This window comes from Pan paniscus, chromosome 10 (genome assembly GCF_029289425.2).
Source record: "Pan paniscus chromosome 10, NHGRI_mPanPan1-v2.0_pri, whole genome shotgun sequence".
Taxonomy (NCBI): domain Eukaryota; kingdom Metazoa; phylum Chordata; class Mammalia; order Primates; family Hominidae; genus Pan; species Pan paniscus.
Genome location: NC_073259.2, coordinates 43,475,993 through 43,495,972, shown reverse-complemented (window position 1 = coordinate 43,495,972; position 19,980 = coordinate 43,475,993). Strand labels below are relative to the sequence as shown.

At 40.5% G+C, this 19,980-nt stretch overlaps 1 protein-coding gene across 11 annotated transcripts in view; it reads left to right on the top strand.

Moving 5' to 3' along the window:
- Window positions 1-19,980, top strand: part of DIP2B (disco interacting protein 2 homolog B) — a 247,874-nt gene that overhangs the window by 190,032 nt on the left and 37,862 nt on the right. For all 11 annotated transcript variants that reach the window (XM_034935861.3, XM_034935860.3, XM_055095660.2 and 8 more), the window contains 10 exons: window positions 440-542; window positions 2,348-2,412; window positions 4,654-4,747; window positions 5,248-5,367; window positions 6,461-6,575; window positions 7,719-7,858; window positions 8,457-8,593; window positions 13,531-13,611; window positions 15,938-16,065; window positions 17,852-17,966. In XM_034935861.3, coding sequence (XP_034791752.1) covers window positions 440-542; window positions 2,348-2,412; window positions 4,654-4,747; window positions 5,248-5,367; window positions 6,461-6,575; window positions 7,719-7,858; window positions 8,457-8,593; window positions 13,531-13,611; window positions 15,938-16,065; window positions 17,852-17,966 — 1,098 coding nt within the window. The remainder of the gene's footprint in view (window positions 1-439; window positions 543-2,347; window positions 2,413-4,653; window positions 4,748-5,247; window positions 5,368-6,460; window positions 6,576-7,718; window positions 7,859-8,456; window positions 8,594-13,530; window positions 13,612-15,937; window positions 16,066-17,851; window positions 17,967-19,980) is intronic.

The window sequence follows — 19,980 nt, the reverse complement described above, 5'->3', positions numbered from 1 at the left end:
GATTTGGAGGAGCAAATAGGCCATTCGTTTCTAGTTCTTCCTTACAAAATTGGGTGCTTCTAACGCACAGAGACCACGTCTTACATACCTTTCACTCTGCAGTGCTGTGCTTGACTTGTATTTATTTGATATTGTGTTTCTATTCATATAGCTCCAACCACTTGTTTGTTTTAGCTTTTGAGCAGCCACTTCACACTGATGACTATTAAACTTTGAAGTCTTTTTCACATATATTTTTGTTGAGCTTTGTCAACCTCCAATCCTATCTTTGTGTGATTTGAGTTTGGGACCCTAGTACATTGCCTTAAATATTCATATTAAACATGTTAAATTCAGCCCATTATGATGGTTTTTCTGGGTTTTGTTTTTGGATTCTAGTTTTGTCATCTGAAATAACCCATTTCATTGTGTTTCTTATGTTTCTGTTTTTGTTTTCTAGTATAAAACAAGCAAAGAAGGGAGTGTAATGGGAGTTACAGTATCCCGGCTTGCAATGTTGTCTCACTGCCAAGCTCTGTCGCAGGCCTGCAATTATTCTGAAGGTCAGACCTCATCCCATGACTGCCCTCATTGTTACCTTCAGAGATGTGTGACTGTGAGCACAATGCTCAGTGATTGGACCTCTTTTAATGACCGAATTCAGAGTGAAATGTCCCAAGACACATTCTTGGCTTGCTTTTGTTTTCTTCCTCTCAAAAATATGCTGTAGTTTAAAGGAACCAAAATTCTGGGCAAACCAAAATGTAAAGCATAATTTCTAGAGTACAGCAGTAGAAAACCCTAATTAAAATCCTGTTTTTGTTAGCTGTGGAATGTCAGGTATCTCCATCTTCCCCTGCCTGTGTAGTGGGCTACCAGCTATACATTTGGAGTCAAAGAAATTCAGCTACCAAAAAGCATAAATTAAAACACAAAAATGTATTCGATATTTTTGAACTTTAGATAGGTTGATACATAATTGCATAAACCACTATTTGCCTCAGAATGTTCTTTGCAATATTAATTTTTTTAGTGTTTTCCCTTTATAAAATGAAACAAGTTAATAAATGGTCATGATAAAATTTTTAACCAGACAACAATGTTCTATCATGAAATTATATATATATACACACACATAATGGAAGCAATCAAAATGCCCTTAAATAAGGATTGATTAGGTTATAATACATTCAGGCCAGGCGCTGTGGCTCACGCCTGTAATCCCAACACTTTGGGAGGCCGAGGCAGATGGATCACCTGAGGTCAAGGGTTCGAGACCAGCCTGGCCAACACAGTGAAACCCCATCTCTACTAAAAATAACAAAAAATGACCAGGTGTGGTGGCTTGTGCTTGTACTCCCAGCTACTTGGGAGGCTGAGGCTGGAGAATCACTTGCACCCTGGAGGCAGAGGTTGCAGTGAGCCGAGATCATGCCACTGCACTCTAGCCTGGGTGACAGAGCAAGACTCTGTCTCAAAAAAAAAAAAAAAAAAATTATAATACATTCATACAATGGCTGGGACATTAAAATTCTTATTTTTGAATATTAAAGATATGAAGAAATTGTTTCAATATATCATTAAGTAGGAACAAGTTAGATACCAAGCTTTGTATACCAGTTTGTCACATTAGATATCTATCTAGATGTAAATATGCCTAGAAGTATATGTGTGTGTATAGATAGAATGTTTAGAGATATATACATATACATACCAACTTTTTTTTTTTAGGAAGTATCTTTTAGGAAATTTAAAATATATTTGTCAAACTTCCAAAGTTTCTAAAATAAGCATGTATTCTCTGCATATTCAGGAAAAAAATACCTCTTGGAAGAAATGCCTAAGTCACAAGAAGTTTCTAACTCCTTGGCTCTGTTGTAACCACATTACCTTATGAGCAGTCCTCTACCCGTTTTGAGGAGACCCTCAAAAACCCCTGAGAACTTTTAGTCATTTCTCTAAAAACATCAAATCAGGCTGGGCGCTGTGGCTTATGTCTGTAATCCCAGCACATTGGGAGGCCGAGGCAGGAGGATCACTTGAGGTCAGGAGTTCAAGACCAGCCTGGCCAACCTGGTGAAACTCCCTCTCTACTAAAAATACAAAATTAGCCGTGCATGGTGGTGTATGCCTGTAATCCCAGCTATTTGGGAGGCTGAGGCAGGAGAATTGATCGAACCTGGGAGACAGAGGTTGCAGTGAGCCGAGATCGCGTCACTGCACTCCAGCCTGGGTGACAGAGGTGAGACTCCATCTAAAAGAAAAAGCAAACAAACATCAAATCAGTTGTTTATAAGAGGCAAGTGACATAATTTTGCTACTTAATACTAAAGATGATTTCTTTGTCTTCCTATTTTTTCTATTTTAGGGGAAACAATAGTAAATGTCTTAGACTTTAAGAAGGATGCTGGGCTGTGGCACGGCATGTTTGCGGTAAGCTACTCAGATTTAAGGCCCTTAGTGTAAATTGTGCTTGAGATAAGGCCAGCATGCTGTATAACTGGAGCATCTCTCAGTGCTTGTTTGAAATTTAAATCCCCAAAAGGTCAGTAATATTTTCCAGAGGCTATATAACCTTTCCACTGGACAGAATGTTTTGAATGACTGCCATGCATAAGCTGCATGCTGCAACTGAAGAAGAGTAAAAAGGTAGATGGGGATTCTCCCCATCAGAGAGGAACAGGTAGCATACTATGGGTGTTAGAAAAAGGTGACTTCCTTCCAGGTCTGGGCTTCAAGGCAGTTTTTATGGAAGAAGTGACAGCTGAGTTGGACTTTGAAAAATAGGTAAGCTTTAGACATACAGAGATTTTTGTAAGGGGATATACAGGTAGAGAGAGGGGACATTTCAAGTGGCAAAACTACTATATGTAACATGCCATATAGGTGGAGAGAGAAAAAAAATACAGGGTTACCTGAATTGTAAAGGACTTCAGAGAGCCTCTAGTCTCACTTTCTTGATAATGCAGGAGCTGGGAAAGCATGGGAAATGAATCACGAGGGAAGAGGAGGTGGATCCCTTTTCACCCAGAACCCTCAAAATCTTCAGTAAATTTACTTTCTAGCTCTTTTCTGAAATCTTTCCCATTTTCTTCTTTATCAGAAGTTAAAAATCCTTTTGAGGAGGTAAGAAGAATCTCTTCTCTATGATACCAAGTGCAAGATAGGGACATGTGTGAAGAATTTAGTTATAAACACCAGCCTTTTCCTGAAACCAAAAGTTTCTCACCAGAGCTAGAAACTTGGAGAGAGAAAACAGTATCTTGCAGTAGTATCTTGGTTTCTTTGGGCAAATTAGAGAGTGAGCAAAATGGCTAATCTCAATACGAAGGCTTGGTTATTCTACGAGGCTGGGTCTCTTTGGGGACAGGGTGTCTTGTGTATGCTTGATTAGAGTGGCAGGAGAGACCCTAAATTGCATGACCCCTCAACACCTTCAGCTTTATCTAACAAAAAAAAAATTAACAGGTGTAGGCAGGACCTCCTGTAAGAAACAGGGACATTTCGATTTCTTGCTTTGTGATGCCCAGCTAGCCCCTTTGTGGCATGTGGCAAGTACGAACATGATAAAAGCATTAAGTGGGTTGGAGGGCAGTTTGGCAGTGTCTGTTAGCATTTTAAAAGCATATACCACAGCCAGGCACTGTGACTCAGGCCTGTAATCCCAGCACTTTTAGAGGCCAAGGCAGGCGAATTACCTGAGGCCAGGAGTTCAAGACAAGCTTGGCCAACATGGTGAAATCCCAACTCTACTAACAATACAAAAATTAGCTGGACATTGTGGCGCACACCTGTAATCCCTGCTACTCCGGAGGCTGTGCAGGAGAATTGTTTGAACCCAGGAGGCAGAGGTTGCAGTGAGCCGAGATCGCACCACTGTACTCTAGCCTGGGCAGCAGAGCAAGACTCTGTCTCAGATAAATACATACATACATACATACATACATACATACATACATACATACACCAGTCCCAGCTACCCTGGAGGCTGAGGCAAGAGAATCACTTGAGTTCAGGAATTGGAGGCCAGCCTGGGCAACATAGTGAAACCCCTGTCTCTTTTTTTTTTTTTTTTTTTTTAAAGCATATGCCATATGACAGCAGTATTACATGTCCATATAGGGAAATACTTGCACAAGCCCAGGGAAGGAAGTAGGAATGTGCTCCTTGAAACATTTTTTGTAGTAGCAAAAAATTGTCATTAATAGGGAAATGCCTAAATAATTGTGATATAGCCAAACAATGGAATACTATGCCGCAGTTCAAAAAGAGTTATGTAGATCTCTTATACTGATATGCATAGATTTAGCTTTAAAACAATTTAAATGAAAAAAACAAGTTACAGATATATGTATAATATGATGTCTTTTATGTTAAAAATACTTATATATTTCTATGGGAACAAATATCTATGAAAATGCATTGAAAAAAGATTGGAAGGATATCTGTCAAATTTGTAACTGATTATCTCTGGCGAGGAGAGGAGGGAACCAGGTTTGAGGGTAGGTATTAAAGGAACTTCAATCTTATATTTAATATTTAAGATTGTTTTCAAAGAATGTGTATTTGAGTATTACTTGTATAATTAAAATTGCTAACAAAATACCAGCTCAGTTTTAAAATACTAAGTATGTATTTTGTATTGATTACTTTTCTTCTTTCTTTGTTTTTCAGAATGTAATGAATAAGATGCACACAATCAGCGTACCCTACTCTGTTATGAAAACCTGTCCTCTCTCTTGGGTCCAAAGAGTACATGCTCACAAAGGTAGTCACCCGCAGCATCTGAGCTTTAATTATGTGACTGTTTGAATTAAGATTTCAGGGATTTCAGAGATTTTCAAATTGCCCTTGTTAGAAACATTTCTATGCCCCTGTCCCTTAACAAATTGTAGAGTTTAGTTACTACAGAATTAGGTACCTTGCCTCTTCATCTCACTGATGTCCTCTCTTAAGCATTGAGATGAATTTTTTCCAAATGTGAGCCTTGAATTAGATTTGAGTGTCTTGGTATTCACAGTTTCCTTGGCTGGGATACTGTGACCTGCCTAGAGGGTCTCAGTGAACAAACAATTGTAGGTCCAGTCAGTTGTCTAAATGTGATAATTTCTGCCTCTGAGCTATTGGCACAGTCTCTTTGAAACCGTTTTTATCTTCTCCAAGCAAATATCATGATTCCCCAAATAAGTAAAAATGTTTTTATTGTGGTATATTACATATGTCCCAAATTTATTGTGTATGTTAACTTCATCCCTTTTGAATTTATAGCCAAGGTAGCTTTAGTAAAATGTCGGGACTTGCACTGGGCTATGATGGCACATCGGGACCAAAGAGACGTGAGCTTGAGTTCCCTCCGAATGTTAATTGTGACTGATGGAGCTAACCCCTGTGAGTATTTCTTCATTGTGGATCTGGGAATATCCTGTGTTTTGATAGATTAGGGTTTTTTGCCCTGTACTAAGATATAATTCACATACTGAAAAACTCACTCATTTAAGGTGTGTAATTCAGTGGTTTTGGTATATTCACGAGTCGTGTAACCATCATTACAATCTAAGTTTAGAACATTTTCATCACCCAAAAAGAAACCACATGCCCATTATCAGTCACTCCCCATTTTTCCCCCTGCCCCAGCCCTAGACGACTGCTAATCTATTGCCTGTCTCCCTAGATTTGCCTATTCTGAACATTTCTTATAAATGCAGTCATACAGTATGTGGTCTTTGTGATGGGCTTCTTTTTCTGAGCATGTTTTCAACGTTCATCCATGTTGTAGTATCTGTCAGTACTTCTGCATTCCTTGTTACTACCAGGAAATCGTCCATTATATAGTTATACCACATTGTATTTACTCATTCATCTTTTGATGGATCTATAAGCTTTTAAGTCATTCTTTTTTGCTCATTCATGTATAACCTCTTTCTATCATGTAACTGGGTATTCCTGTGTTACCTGCTTTTCTCTACAAGCCCCCAAATCCTGATCCTTCACACAGTAGAATCAGGTAGAGCACTACACTGTTTGTCATAAATGGACTTTGTTAGTAGTCACATTGATCATCATAGTTTAAAACACAGACATGGGCTTGACCTTAATATCATATAGAAGGTGGAGCTAAGCCAATATTAAATTGCACTGGCTATGACAGTTCCTCAGGAAGAGTTGCTAAATTATAAACTGGCTGCATATTGCCTGCAGTGTTATCTCTGATACTGATTTGTCAGTTTCATAGGAGCAGCCTTATTCCAAGGTGTAACTTTAAATAGTGTCAGTGACCTTTTATGGGCTGGATGAGCATTAATTTGTCCTTGAAATATATCAAACCATCTCACAGGGACAGTAAAATATTTGCGTGGAATTAACAATATACAATATGAGTTCTCATGAGAAATAAGAATGTCAGCTTTCTATTCTTTACCATTTTCCTACAGTAATGAAAATCACAATTTTAGCTTCAGGTTGATCTGTTCCAACTCCTTAGGGTCCGTGTCATCCTGTGATGCCTTCCTGAGTCTGTTCCAAAGCCATGGACTGAAGCCTGAGGCCATCTGTCCGTGCGCCACGTCTGCTGAAGCCATGACTGTAGCAATCCGCAGGTACTGTTCAGGATGTCAGATGCTCTTGATGTATGTTACAACTTGGATGAAATGTGCAGTATTTACCAGGTGATGACAAAGGGATGTTAACTAATTTTCTAAGCAGTTTCAAGCATCTCATTTTTCCTACTCTTGCTCAAAGTGTATGCAGTAAACTGAAAAATTTAATTGATATTTCGTATTTGTGAATTAGCTCTTTTTCTGTGCCATTTTGCTCTTCGGAATCCATAGCACCTTAGATTAGAAATAGACTGTTCTTGATTGTAGCTTAAGTATAGATAGTATATCTATAGTATATTCAAGACCATTATGTATGTAAGTATCAGTGAATGTGTGTGTGTGTATATAGATATACTTTTTTTTTTTTTTTTTTTTTAGATAGGATCTCTCTTTGTCACCCAGTGGCATGATTATGGCTCACTGCAGCCTCAACCTCCTGGGCTCAAACAGTCCTCCTGCCTCAACTTCCTGAGTAGCTAGGACTACAGGCATGTACCACCACGCCTGGCTAATTTTTAAATTTTTTTGTAGAGATAGCTTCTTGTTATGTTGCCCAGGCTGGTCTCGAATTACTGGCTTTGAGCAGTCCACCTTCCTTGTCCTCCCAAGTGCTGGGATTGTAAGCATGAGCCACCAAGCCTGGCCCAGTACGCAATACTTGATGATGATAATAAATGACCATTTTGCTGGTTTATGTGTTTACTACACTACATTTTTTTTTTAATTTAATTTTTTAAAGATGGGGTCTTTCTCTGTTATCGAGGCTGGAGCACAGTGACACGATCATTGTAGCCTCAACCTCCCAGGCTCAGATGGTTCTCCCACCTTAGCCTCCCAAGTAGCTGGGACTACAAGCGTGTGCCATCATACCCAGCTAATTTTTGTATTTTTTGTAGAGATGGGGTCCCACTGTGTTGCCCAGGCTGGTCTTGAACTCCTGGCCTCAAGCAATCCTCCTGCCACAGCGGTTGCTGGGATCACAGGTGTGAGACACCACACCCAGCTCTAATTTGGCATATTTTTGGGAGAGAAAATGGAGAATTTTTTTGGTATTGTAGCCAGAGGAAATTTGTCTTCCTACGTATTTGTATTTTTCCCTTGATGTTATTTCATTCACCAAACTTGATGGGTTCTTCTTTTCAGGCCTGGAGTTCCAGGAGCCCCTTTGCCAGGAAGAGCCATTCTCTCAATGAATGGATTGAGCTATGGGGTAATACGGGTCAATACTGAAGATAAAAATTCAGCACTGACGGTCCAGGATGTGGGGCATGTAATGCCTGGTGGTGAGTTGCAAGGAGCATCATTTGGTTTTTCATAAAGATTTGTCATCAGAGATAATAGAGCCTGATAAAATACAGAATCCCAAACGAGGAACCCTTAATGCAGTACTTAACGCATTTAATTTCTCAGAGCCTCTATAATAGTTAAGTCATTATGATTATGCTGACCTTCCAGCAGTATTGTATGACTTACCAGTTGTGAATGCTTCAAGTCCATTTCTTTACCGGGAAGGCCAAATACTGAGAGATGTTAAAGTTACCTGGTTTTCACTGTAATTGCCAAGCCATTGGGACTGGCAGAAAATTAGAGCATACTGCTTCCAAGAGTGTTTGAGTTTGACCTGCCTAAGGGTAACACCTCATTCATCTAACCTGTTTATTTGGGCTTTGCATTCATCGTTAATATGTCACTGTCTCTACAAGCTTTACATTTCAAATATACCTATGTAGTTTCAGGTTTATGTTTAGCATTCCTGTTTGGTATTTTTACTTAATGCCACTCAGTAAAGGCAGGACTTTCTTGGGTTCACAGGATGAAGCTGTTATTTTACAAAGGTTTTCTAGAATCTTTGTCCTTTAACCTGTATTTTCTGTACGTTAGGGATGATGTGCATTGTGAAACCAGATGGACCTCCCCAGCTCTGCAAAACAGATGAAATTGGAGAAATCTGTGTTAGCTCCAAAACTGGAGGCATGATGTACTTTGGGCTTGCTGGTGTGACAAAAAATACATTTGAGGTACATGATATTAACATTTCACAGGGAAAATGTTTGGGGATTTCAGGATGTTACGAGGGCAGATCCCCTGGTTGATGGGACATAGCATAACATGTGGTTGAGAGTGTGTACTCTGGAGCTAGACTTGCCTAAGTTCAAATTCTGAACTTAGGTCACTAGTTGACCTTGGGTGAGTTGGTTAACCTCCCTGTGCCCCAATTTCCTTATCTTTAAAATGTGAGTAATAATTGTACCTATGTCATAGGATTGTTGTGAGCACTAATTGAGTTAATGTTTTATAAAGTGCTTAGAAAGAGCATCTGGCATATAGGAAGTGCTGTTGTGTATCTGTTAGATTTTTTAAAAGGGTAAGATGAGCTGGGCATGGTAGCTCATGCCTGTAATCCCAACACCTTTGGAGGTTGAGGCGGAAGGATTGCTCCTACTGAGGCCAGGAGTTTGAGACCAGGCAATGTAGCAATGTAGCAAGGCAATGTAGCAAGATCCCATCTCTACCAAAAAATTGAAAAAATTAGCCAGACATGGTGGTGCATGGCTGTGGTCCCAGCTACTCAAAAGGCTGAGGCAGGAGGATCCCTTGAGCCCAGGAGTTCAAGGCTGCAGTGAGCTATGATCATGCCACTGCATTCCAGCCTAGGGGACAGAGCAAGACCCTGTCTCAAACACACACACACACACACACACACACACACACACACACAACAAAACCAAAAAAAAAAGGGTAAGAGGCCTCACAAAAATTCACTCTGGTGAATTTGCCATGGTTTGAGCTTTGTAAATTCAAAATTTAATTTCGAGAGTAAACTCCAATTATGCTCAGTTACTAATTAAAAATGAAGACTGTCCTTTCACAGGAGTCAGGTTGCTCATATTATTCAGTCTTTCAGTCAGACAGATATTTTTTGAGCACCTTTAATGTGTCTGGCAATGTTCCAGATGCTTGGGGTGCATCAGAAAACAAAACAAAACTCCTTGTGGAGCTCACGTTCTTGTGGGGCCAGCACATTCTAGCTAGACTCGCACATGGTTTTCCTGCAGGCACTTCTGCATGCGAAGCCAGGTTGTAATGGAAACTTTGCCTAGTGAACCTAGAAGTCAGAACAGGGGCGGTTAATTGTCTACATTTAATAATTGGAATTAACCTGTCTCAGGATACATTTTAGGGACGAGAGAAATTCAGGTGGCAGCCACATCCCTCTTCACACAAGACAGAGCTTATATAAGCACTCCTATTTTTCAGTTCTTTGAGCTTCTTTTTCTATAATCTAGACTAGTGATTCCCAGGATGGAAGGTTACAGGCATCTACTGTCCCATTTGAAATCAGTGCATGTGATTACATACTAACAAATGTAACTTCAGAGAAAGTATCATCTCTGTGATACCATATCTGTGCTCTCCATGATGTGGTACCTGAAAAGGGCTAAGAGCTCCTGGGCTGAACCTTATCTTTGTGTTTACCCAACCTAAAATGGTTTATATCACTTACTAAATGTCTTTCTCATAACTATTACTACTGTGCTCTTGCCCAGCATTCAAAAGCTGTGTGCAATTCACCATGCCAGGAGTGGGCATTCATAAGCTCTTCAAGCATGTGTTTACTGCCAGTCTCTTGGTTTACTTTCCTAGGTGATTGATTTACCTCCCTTGAGTGTATATACATGTAACTAATTTAAATCTCACCCTATTTATTTCTGTCACCCAGGCTGGAATACGGTGGCTCAATCATAGCTCACTGCAGCCTTCAACTCCTGGCCTCAGGTGATCCTCTCATCTTGGCCTCCCAAAGTGCAAAGATTACAGGCATGAGCTGTTGCGCCTGTAATTTTTCTTCATTGACTTTTCCTTACTAAAAACAAGAGCCTCAAGCAGTGTTTGAAGATACTGATATTTTGTTTCATTACCTTTCCTATGAGGCAGTTCACTAGCCAGAATTCTCAGACTTAATACCAAACTGCTAGGTCCATAGTGTTGAAGAAAATTTAAAATCTGCATTATAAATTTAGTGATAGTGAAGTAGAATAAAAATTGTACCAGAAAAGGACAAAGCTAGTATCTGGGTTTTCCAAATTAAAGTTCCCAGTATTTTTCTTACTGGCTTCTTAAATTTAAATCCTGAGAGAGTTTACCAATGTAGTTAACATTTCACTGGAGAAAAGATCTAGGTTTTAAATTTGTTTTGTGGTTTGTTTTTTTGTTGTTGTTGTTGTTTTTTTAGGTGGGGTCTCGCTCTGTCGCCCAGGCGGAGTGCAGTGGTGCAATCTCGGCTCACTGCAACCTCTGCCTCCCGGGTTCAAGCAATTCTCCTGCCTTAGCCTCCCAAGTAGCTGGGATTACAGGTGCCTGCCACCACGCCTGGCTAGTTTTTTTGTATTTTTAGTAGAGATGGGGTTTCACCGTGTTGGCCAGGCTGGTCTTGAACTCCTGACCTCAGGTGATCCACCCTCCTCAGCCTCCCAAAGTGCTGGGATTACAGGCGTGAGCCACCACACCAGGTCAAGATCTAGTATTGACTAGTCAGAAAATAAAAATATTTTATAGATAATGCTACCAGGGAGAAAAACTTTTGTGACATGTATGACAACAGTTGATTTTCCATCACTCCCATGTGCTAGCTATTTGAGGCAAGTGAAACTCACTTCATCTGTAAAATGGAAATACTAATGCTGTTTCTATAGGATTAATTTGAGGATTAACTGTAAAGCAAGTAAACCTGTGCCTGGTACTGATAAGCATTTAGTGTTGTTATAATTATTATTTTATATAAAAAATAAATCTTAAAAATTATCCAGATGAGGCTGGGAGCAGTTGCTCATGCCTGTGATCCTAGCACTTTGAGAGGCTGAGGTGGGTGGATCACCTGAGGTCAAGAGTTCAAGACCAGCTGGGCACGATGGCTCACACCTGTAATCCCAGCACTTTGGGAGGCCGAGGCAGGCGGATCATGAGGTCAGGAGATCGAGACCATCCTGTGAATGGTGAAACCCCGTCTCTACTAAAAATACAAAAAATTAGCCAGGCATGGTGGCGGGCGCCTGTAGTCCCAGCTACTCGGGAGGCTGACACAGGAGAACGGCTTGAACCCGGGAGGTGAAACTTGCAGTGAGCCAAGATTGTGCCACTGCACTCCAGCCTGGGCGACAGAGCGAGACTCTGTCTCAAAAACAAAAAGAGTTCAAGACCAGCCTGGCCAACATGGTGAAACCTTGTGTACTAAAAATACAAAACTTAGCTGGCTGTGGTGGCAGGCACCTGTAATCCCAGCTACTCAGGAGGCTGAGGCAGGAGAATCGCTGGAACCCGGGAGGCGGAGGTTGCAGTGAGTCGAGATTGTGCCATTGCACTCCAGCCTGAGCAACAGAGCAAAAAACTCTGTCTTAAAAAAAAAATTATCCGGGTGCTGTGGTTCACACCTGTAGTCCCAGCTATTCTGGAGTGCGACACGGGGGATCACATGGGCCGAGGAGTTCAAGGCTGTACTGAACCATTGTTACGCCTGTGACTAGCCACTGCATTCCAGCCTGGGCAACATAGTGAGACCTCATCTCTTAAAAAAAAAAAAAAAGGAGGGGTGGGGAGCAGCTATCAGGTAGAAAAAATAGGTAAGAGACATGAATAGGCTACTCACAAAAGAAATACAAATGCCCAGCAAATAAAGGAAAAGAAATTCAGACATATTACTTATAAAATGCAATTAAAGCAATAATGGGATTAATGTCTACTGTCTTGAATTTAAAAAAATTTTTTTAAGTCTGAGTATGGTGGCTCACTCCTGTAATCCCAACACTTTGGGAAGCCAAGGCAGGAGAATTGTTTGAGGTTAGGAGTTCAATACCTCTGGACAATGTAGCGAGACCCATCTCTACAAACGAATTAAAAATTAGCCAGGCGTGGTAACCCGCACCTGTACTCCCAGCTCCTTGGGAGGCTGAGGTGGGAGGATTGTTTGAGCCTAGGAGTTTGAGGCTGCAGTGAATTATGATTGCACCATTGCACTCCAGCCTGGGCAACAAAGTGAGACTATATCTCATTTAAAAAAAAAATTTTTTTTTTTTAATAAATTAACAATGGGATATATTTTTCGTTACCAGATTGGCAAAGTTTGGAAAAATGGATAGCACATAGTATTAGCCAGAACATGGGAAAAACCAGACATTCTAGTATGGTATTAATGAGTGTAAATGGATACAACAGTTTTATAGGCCAGCCAATTAAAATTGAAAAGACTCATGCCTTTTGTACAGATGTATAAATGAATACAGCAATATTCATTAAAGCACCTTTATAATAGTGAAAAATTATAATGGCCTATCCAGCTGTAATAAAAGACTGGTTACATTCTAATAGCTACAATTTCCTGAATACTGATTCTGGGTCAGATACCATACTTGTTTCTGCAAATCTTTTTGCATTCCTTAATCTTTACTCCAAGCCTGTGAGAGGCACAGAGTACTCCATTAAGTGGCTGCAAAACAGAGGCTCAGAAAAATCCAGGCACTTGCCTAAAGTCTATGTTACTAGTAAGTGGCAGAGCCAGAAATTGAATTGACACCAACGACTATGCTGTCCTGTCCCCCATGGAGTGGCTAAGTGGGCTAAGTCAACTCTTACTAACTTGGAAGGGTATCTGAGATATATTTCGTGGAAAAGCAAGTTGCAAAAAGTATAATATCTGTTTGAAAAAAAAAAAAAACTCAGCACATTTATTTATATATACTTTTTTAATATGTTATATATATATTTATATATATGTATCTTAAAAGTCTAGAGAGATAAACAATAAATTGTAATTATTTCTTATCTCTAAAGGGATGGAATTACTGGATTCACTATTACATTATTTTTTCACTGAGCATGTATTTTAATAAAACTTTTTTAAAATCACATATACTTTCTAAGAAAAAGCAAAGTTTTTCACTTACTTCATTTTGTCTCTTAGGTAATTCCATTGAATTCTGCAGGCTCTCCTGTTGGGGATGTGCCATTCATCCGATCAGGATTGCTGGGGTTTGTAGGGCCGGTAAGTGATGCTTTCATGTTGATTTTGTTACGTTTGATCCAAATATTTGGACTTTAATTCACAGAACAGAACAAATTCTGATTAGTCCAAGAGTGTTACAGAACCACTTCACTTATATTTAAAGCAGTTCTTGTAAGGATGTCATAAAATGAGTTAGTGTTTATCATTTCCACTACTCAAGTTCATTTGACTCCTTCAAACTAAGACATTTTTTATTTTCTTTTTTCCCCCGCTGAGATCAGAAGACATGATGAGACTTTTTTTATTTTAAGAACTCTTTTCACTTATTCTCACTATCTCGCTCTGATTTGATTAACATGTTGCAATAAGTTAGAAGAGTGCTGGAAAAAGTTATCTTCAGTAGCAAAGACAAACTATAATACATAGTATACAGAGCATTTTCATGTAAATGATTGGCACTATGTGATGTGTAATAGTGAATCCTTTGAGTGAAAACAGTTTGGGCCGGGTGTGGTGGCTCATGCCTGTAATCCCAGCACTTTGGGAGGCCGAGGTGGGCGGATCACCTGAGGTCAGGAGTTCGAGACCAGCCTGGCCAACATGGCAAAACTCTGTGTCTACTAAAAATACAAAAATTAGCTGGGTGTGGTAGCATGTACCTGTAATTCCAGCTACTTGGGAGGCTGAGGCAGGAGAATCGCTTCAACCCAGGAGGTGGAGATCACGCCACTATGCTCCAGCCTGGGCAACAGAGCGAGACTTCATTTCAAAAAACAAACAAAAAAAAAACCAAAAAAAAACAGTTCGTTATTCAGAACACAGTATTTATAGGTACAAGATTAGAGACAATCAGGACATTAAAAGCCTGTTCTCAAAGAGCTCACAGTGAACTTGATGAGCCAGAGGATGGCAGAGATCTAGGTCATGGAGGGGCTTTGCGTGATATCATGGGAAGTAGGATTTTATTTTGTAAGTAATAGTCATTATTCCTAGCTAAGCCCATATTCCTCCATTCATCTCTAATTACCTCCTACCCTGTCTTCTTTTCCACTTAACATCTTCAGTCATATAAGAGATCTAATTTTATTTTATTTCTTCCTTGCCATTTATGGAGGGGCAGGGTGGGTGAGGACATAGATCTAGGAGAATCAACTCTATACCTTTGTCTTGACTTTTTCACTTAGCACCAGGAAATTCTCAAAGACCCACCTCCTTTTAGCTTACAGCTCCATGATTGATGTCCAAAATGGAGCTCCAAGCCTTTCATCTGTATTCCAAGAAACAGGGAAAGGTGCAGTCCTCTTCTTCAAAGGAAGATTCCTTGAAGCTGCTGTGCAACACTTTCACTTATTGGTCTGAACTAGTCCTGCAGCCACACCTAGATTCAAGGGAGACTGGAATGCAATCTTTATTTTGGTCAGCCATGCCCAGCTAAAAATTATCCTACTGTGAATGAAATGGAGAAATGGACATTGAAGGAATGACAGTGACTGTCTCATTCTCTTACCAGCACTGTAGCTTTTCAGCCTTTGTTGGAAATGGCTGCTTTTTTCCTGACATACGGGTTGAACCAGTAGCTTGTTGAGGATATGGGTTATGTCTTACATGGCCCAGTCACTGTGTAGGGCACTACATTGTGCTTAGTAAATCAGTGAGTGACATTCACATGGAAATAACTACTAGGTAGGTGAATGTGTGTAAATGGACTAAGAAGTTTAGAAATTCTGTAATGAATGAGAAAAGGTAATTTGCTGCAAATGAGTCTGGGAAGATTATTTATGCAGTGATGCTTTTGGGGATTTCATAGCAGTTCCCTGCTGCTTTGTTTTCTTATTGGAAAAGAAAGGCACCTACAGCATTCCTTAGACCTTTCTTTCTTAGCCTATTTCTAATCCTGCCAGATGGAAACAGCATTACCCTTACCAACCTGAGATGGTCATTCTCCTATTTAAACTGTTTTAATCTCCTCCTAATTCCAATAGTAAATGAATACATTTTTCTTCCTCTGTATCCTCTGAATAGAAACATAAGCAGACTAACACATAAATCATGGCTGGGAAAATCAGCTATGCTTGGGTGGATTCCTAGTTGCTTTCTTAATGAAGTTCCTCCCTAAAATAAATATGAGTAAATTCCCTTCTTAGGTATCCTGTGAGACTTCATTGGCTGTAAGATGCCACTCTTTCTTTTCCCAACTGATTTCAGAGATGTCAGGGTGTGAAATGCTTTCTCTAGAATCCATAAAATATGGCAGTTGTGTTTTTAATACTTTTTAAATGAGATTTATTTAAAGGCAGGAAGTTAAAAGATGTCTGTTTTACTATTTAAATCATGGAAATCAAGGGAAATCATCATTACCTTTCAGGGTAGTTTGGTGTTCGTGGTTGGGAAAATGGATGGCTTACTGATGGTTAGTGGTCGAAGACATAATGCTGATGATATTGTTGCTACTGGATTGGCTGTAGAATCAATAAAGACTGTTTATAGAGGAAGGTGAGTAGTACAAAATTCAAATGTTAGCACCTTTTAATGGAATCTAAATAGATCTTCACATGGTGATTTCAGTTGTATTTTGTAGGTTCTCTTTCCAAGTGATCAGATTGTTTTTGTTAAGCATTGCATAAGCCTGGCTTTTTTTTTTCTTCTTCTTCTTCTTCTTAGCCTGGCTTTTAATATATATTTCACAACATCTGGTGCTTCAGCTGTAACTAAGAGAATTAAGATGCAACTATATCCTTTACTTCAGATTTAACATATTACCATTGTTGAATCCTGAGGACTGAGGAGAATTCTAAAACATTAACTTCCTGCATTTCTTCAGTGCAAAAGTAGTGCCATTCAGACTAACTGATATAGATGCTACTCTGTAGGCATTTACATCTAAGAATTGTTTCTCTTGTTTCTAATTAAATTATACCGTTTTAATGTGGGGATTGACATAGTACATAATTTCAAATTCCATGGACAAAGTCAATTAGATATCTTTTTTCTTTGCTTATTAATGTAAGAAAAGATATTTGCTACATATTTGAGTAGTTGATGTCCTGTTCAGCAATTTGCAATCATAGATGTATCTCTTTAAGGCAAACTTAGTGTCCCTTTAGTTTAAGAAGTACAAAAAATTAGTGAAACAGTTTCTGAAATGTATAGTTTTTTTTGTAGTGGTGTGGCTTCCTATGAGATGTAAAGTCCATGGGGCACTAGATCTGCCTTTGGTCACAGTCATATCCCAGCAATCAGTAGTGCCGGACACCTGGTAGGTGTTGGGTGAATGTGTGTGGAAGGAAGGAAGGAGGGTGTCAGGCAGACATGCCGGCAGACTCTGCTCTCCGGTGCCTTCCCATTCTTTCATGCATTCATTCAACAAATATTCATTGGGTGCCAACACTGTGCCGCTGTCCTGGAGGCTTCGGCTGTGGCAGTGAACAAAACAGGCCAAGTCTCTGCCCTTGTGAAGCTCACATGCTTGTTGTGGGAGACAGACAGGAACCACATAAACAGGGCAATAGATAACATGTGAGACAGTGACAAGTGCTGTGGAGAAAAACACATGGGGGTGGGGGTGGCCTGCCAGTTTCTATGAGGTGTCCTGGGAGTGCCTCGCTAGTAAGGGGACATTTGAGCGGAGACCTCCCTCAGAACCAACTTCATCCTCCCTCCCATGGCCTTTCAGGTCCACTGGGATCTGCCCTGGCCTGGCTCTGACCTCTCTCCCTCCCGGTCTCTGCTTCACCACTTTGCTCCAGGCACACTGGCCTTCTTGCTGTTCCTCAAACCTGCCAAGCTCGTCCCTACCTCAGAACCTTTTCGCTTTCCGTTCCTTCTGCCCGGAAACCTCTTCCTCCAGATCTTCGCGTGGCTCGCGTCCTCACCTCATTCAGGTCTCTGCTCCAATGTCCGCTCCTCAGGGAGGCGCCCCCCAGCCACCCTGCCCTCAGTAATACGCCACCCTACACACCACTCCACCCCCTGTATATTGCAACATGGCATTATTCTGTATTTATTTGTTTGTTCTGTCTCTAACACATCAGTGCCACAAAGACAAGAACTTTGTCTTATTTACCACTATGTCCCCAACATTCATGACAGTTGTGCTTAATACATATTATTTAAATGAATGAATGCTCATTTTGAGAGTAATGATTATGACATTTTCTTTTCTAAGCTGCTCGTTTTGGGTAGCATGGTGGGGTTGTCTCCTCTCTGTAATTCCAGTTAAACAAAGCAAATAGGACTGGTTGTGAAGGGAGTCCTGATGTGTTTGATCTGTCTCTCTTAGAATTGCTGTGTTTTCTGTGTCTGTATTTTATGATGAGCGCATTGTGGTGGTTGCGGAACAAAGACCTGATGCTTCTGAGGAAGATAGTTTCCAGTGGATGAGCCGCGTGCTGCAGGTGAGCACACTTTGGGGTCTGTGTCAGGTCAGCGGTGGCAGCAACCACTGCCTAAGCATTTCATTTTCTTCGATCAGCCAGTAATGCCACCTTACTTTTTCTTGCCAATCATTGCTCACATACTCTGGGTACTACTAGCAAAATCAGATAATTAATACCATTTCTCCTTGTGGACCACATGGTATTTTTCTGCTCAGGTTGCCAAAAATAATGGAATTGACTTGCCTCAGCAAATTCTTTCATGCCTGAGTGTTTACTAGTGAAAGTTTTAACTGTCATATGTGGAACACATCTCTGGCAGTAATCAATCCACTTGTCAACAGTCAGTCACAGTTTTACTGTGTGTCATAAGTGGTGCCGATGGTGTGAGGGATCCAAGAAAATACAGCTATTAGCTTTACTCTGAAGGAGCTTTCCTGTGGGGCTAGAGATGCTAGGTGAGATAAACCATGAGGGAAGGAGAATGCTTTGGGCACAGTCTAAGCAATATGTCTGTGGTGGGGAGCAGGCTAGAGTGATGACAAGAGCCTAGTCTTCACTTAGAATCATAGACTTGGAATCCCAGCTCCACTTCTTACCAGATATGTGCCCTTAGGCAAGTCATTTAACCTCACTGAGTTTATTTCCTAACCTGCAAAGTAGGATAAAATTATCTGTTTTATAGAGCTATTGGAAGGATTAAATGAGGTAATTAATTGAAGTATATAGTACCTGCACTCAGTAAATAATGATGGTGATTGTTATTATCCATCTTTACCAAAAATTTTTTTCTAAATTATCCAGGCATAGGCCAGGCGCAGTGGCTCACGCCTGTAATCCCAGCACTTTGGGAGGCCGAGATGGGCGGATCACGAGGTCAGGAGTTTGAGACCATCCTGGCTAACACGGTGAAACCCCGTCTCTACTAAAAATACAAAAAAAAAAAAAAAATTGGCGTGGTGGCAGGCATCTGTAGTCCCAGCTACTCGGGAGGCTGAGGCAGGAGAATGGCTTGAACCCAGGAGGCGGAGCTTGCAGTGAGCCGAGATCGCGCCACTGCACTCCAGCCTGGGCGACAGAGCAAGACTCTGTCTCAAAAAAAAAAAAAAAAAAAATTATCGAGGTGTAGTTGTGTGCACCTGTGATCCCAGCTACTTGGAAGGCTGAGGTGGGAGGATCACTTGACCCAGTAGGTCAACACTGCAGTGAGCTATGATCATGCCACTACAGTTCAGCCTGGGTGACAGAGGAGGACCCTGGCTCAAAATAATAATAATAATAATAATAGTAATAATGAGCCAGGTGCTGTGACAGGCACCAGTAGCCCCAGCTACTCAGAAAGCTGAGGTAGGAGGATCGCTTGAGCCAGTGCTGTAGTGCACTGTGGTCGCACCTGTGAATAGCTACTGCACTCCAACCTGCGCAACATAGCAAAAACCCATCTCTCAAAAAATAAAAGATTGTGAGAATAGTCTCCAATTAGAGAGGACCACTTCCTCTCAATTAATATTCCCTTTCATTCTCTGTCCCTTCATTCTTCTTTATTTTTCTACTTAGCACTTAACATCTTGTATATTTATTGTTTTCTACATCCACTGTAATATAAGGCAAGGCCAAGACTTTTTTGTCTCTTTTGTTCAGGGCTTGATCCCCAGAGCCCGGTAGCTATGCTAGCAAACGTCATAGTAGGCTCAGTAAATATTTGTTGGCTAAGTGGATGGTCCAAAGAAAGTGTGGCCTGTTCTTGCTGTACTTAGGTATCAGTGGAAGTCTTCCCAAGATCTATAACTTCTCTACTTGGGGAATTTGAATTTATTAACTGCTAGTTAATAGCAATGTTGTAGAAACAATGCAAGCATGAGATGGTGGTATTGCTAGATGACTGTTTTGTTGTTTTTTTTTTTTTTTTGAGATGGAGTTTCTCTCCTGTTGCCCAGGGTAGAGTGCAATGGCACGATCTTGACTCACTGCAACCTCCGCCTCCTGGGTTCAAGCGATTCTCCTGTCTCAGACTCCCAAGTAGCTGGAATTACAG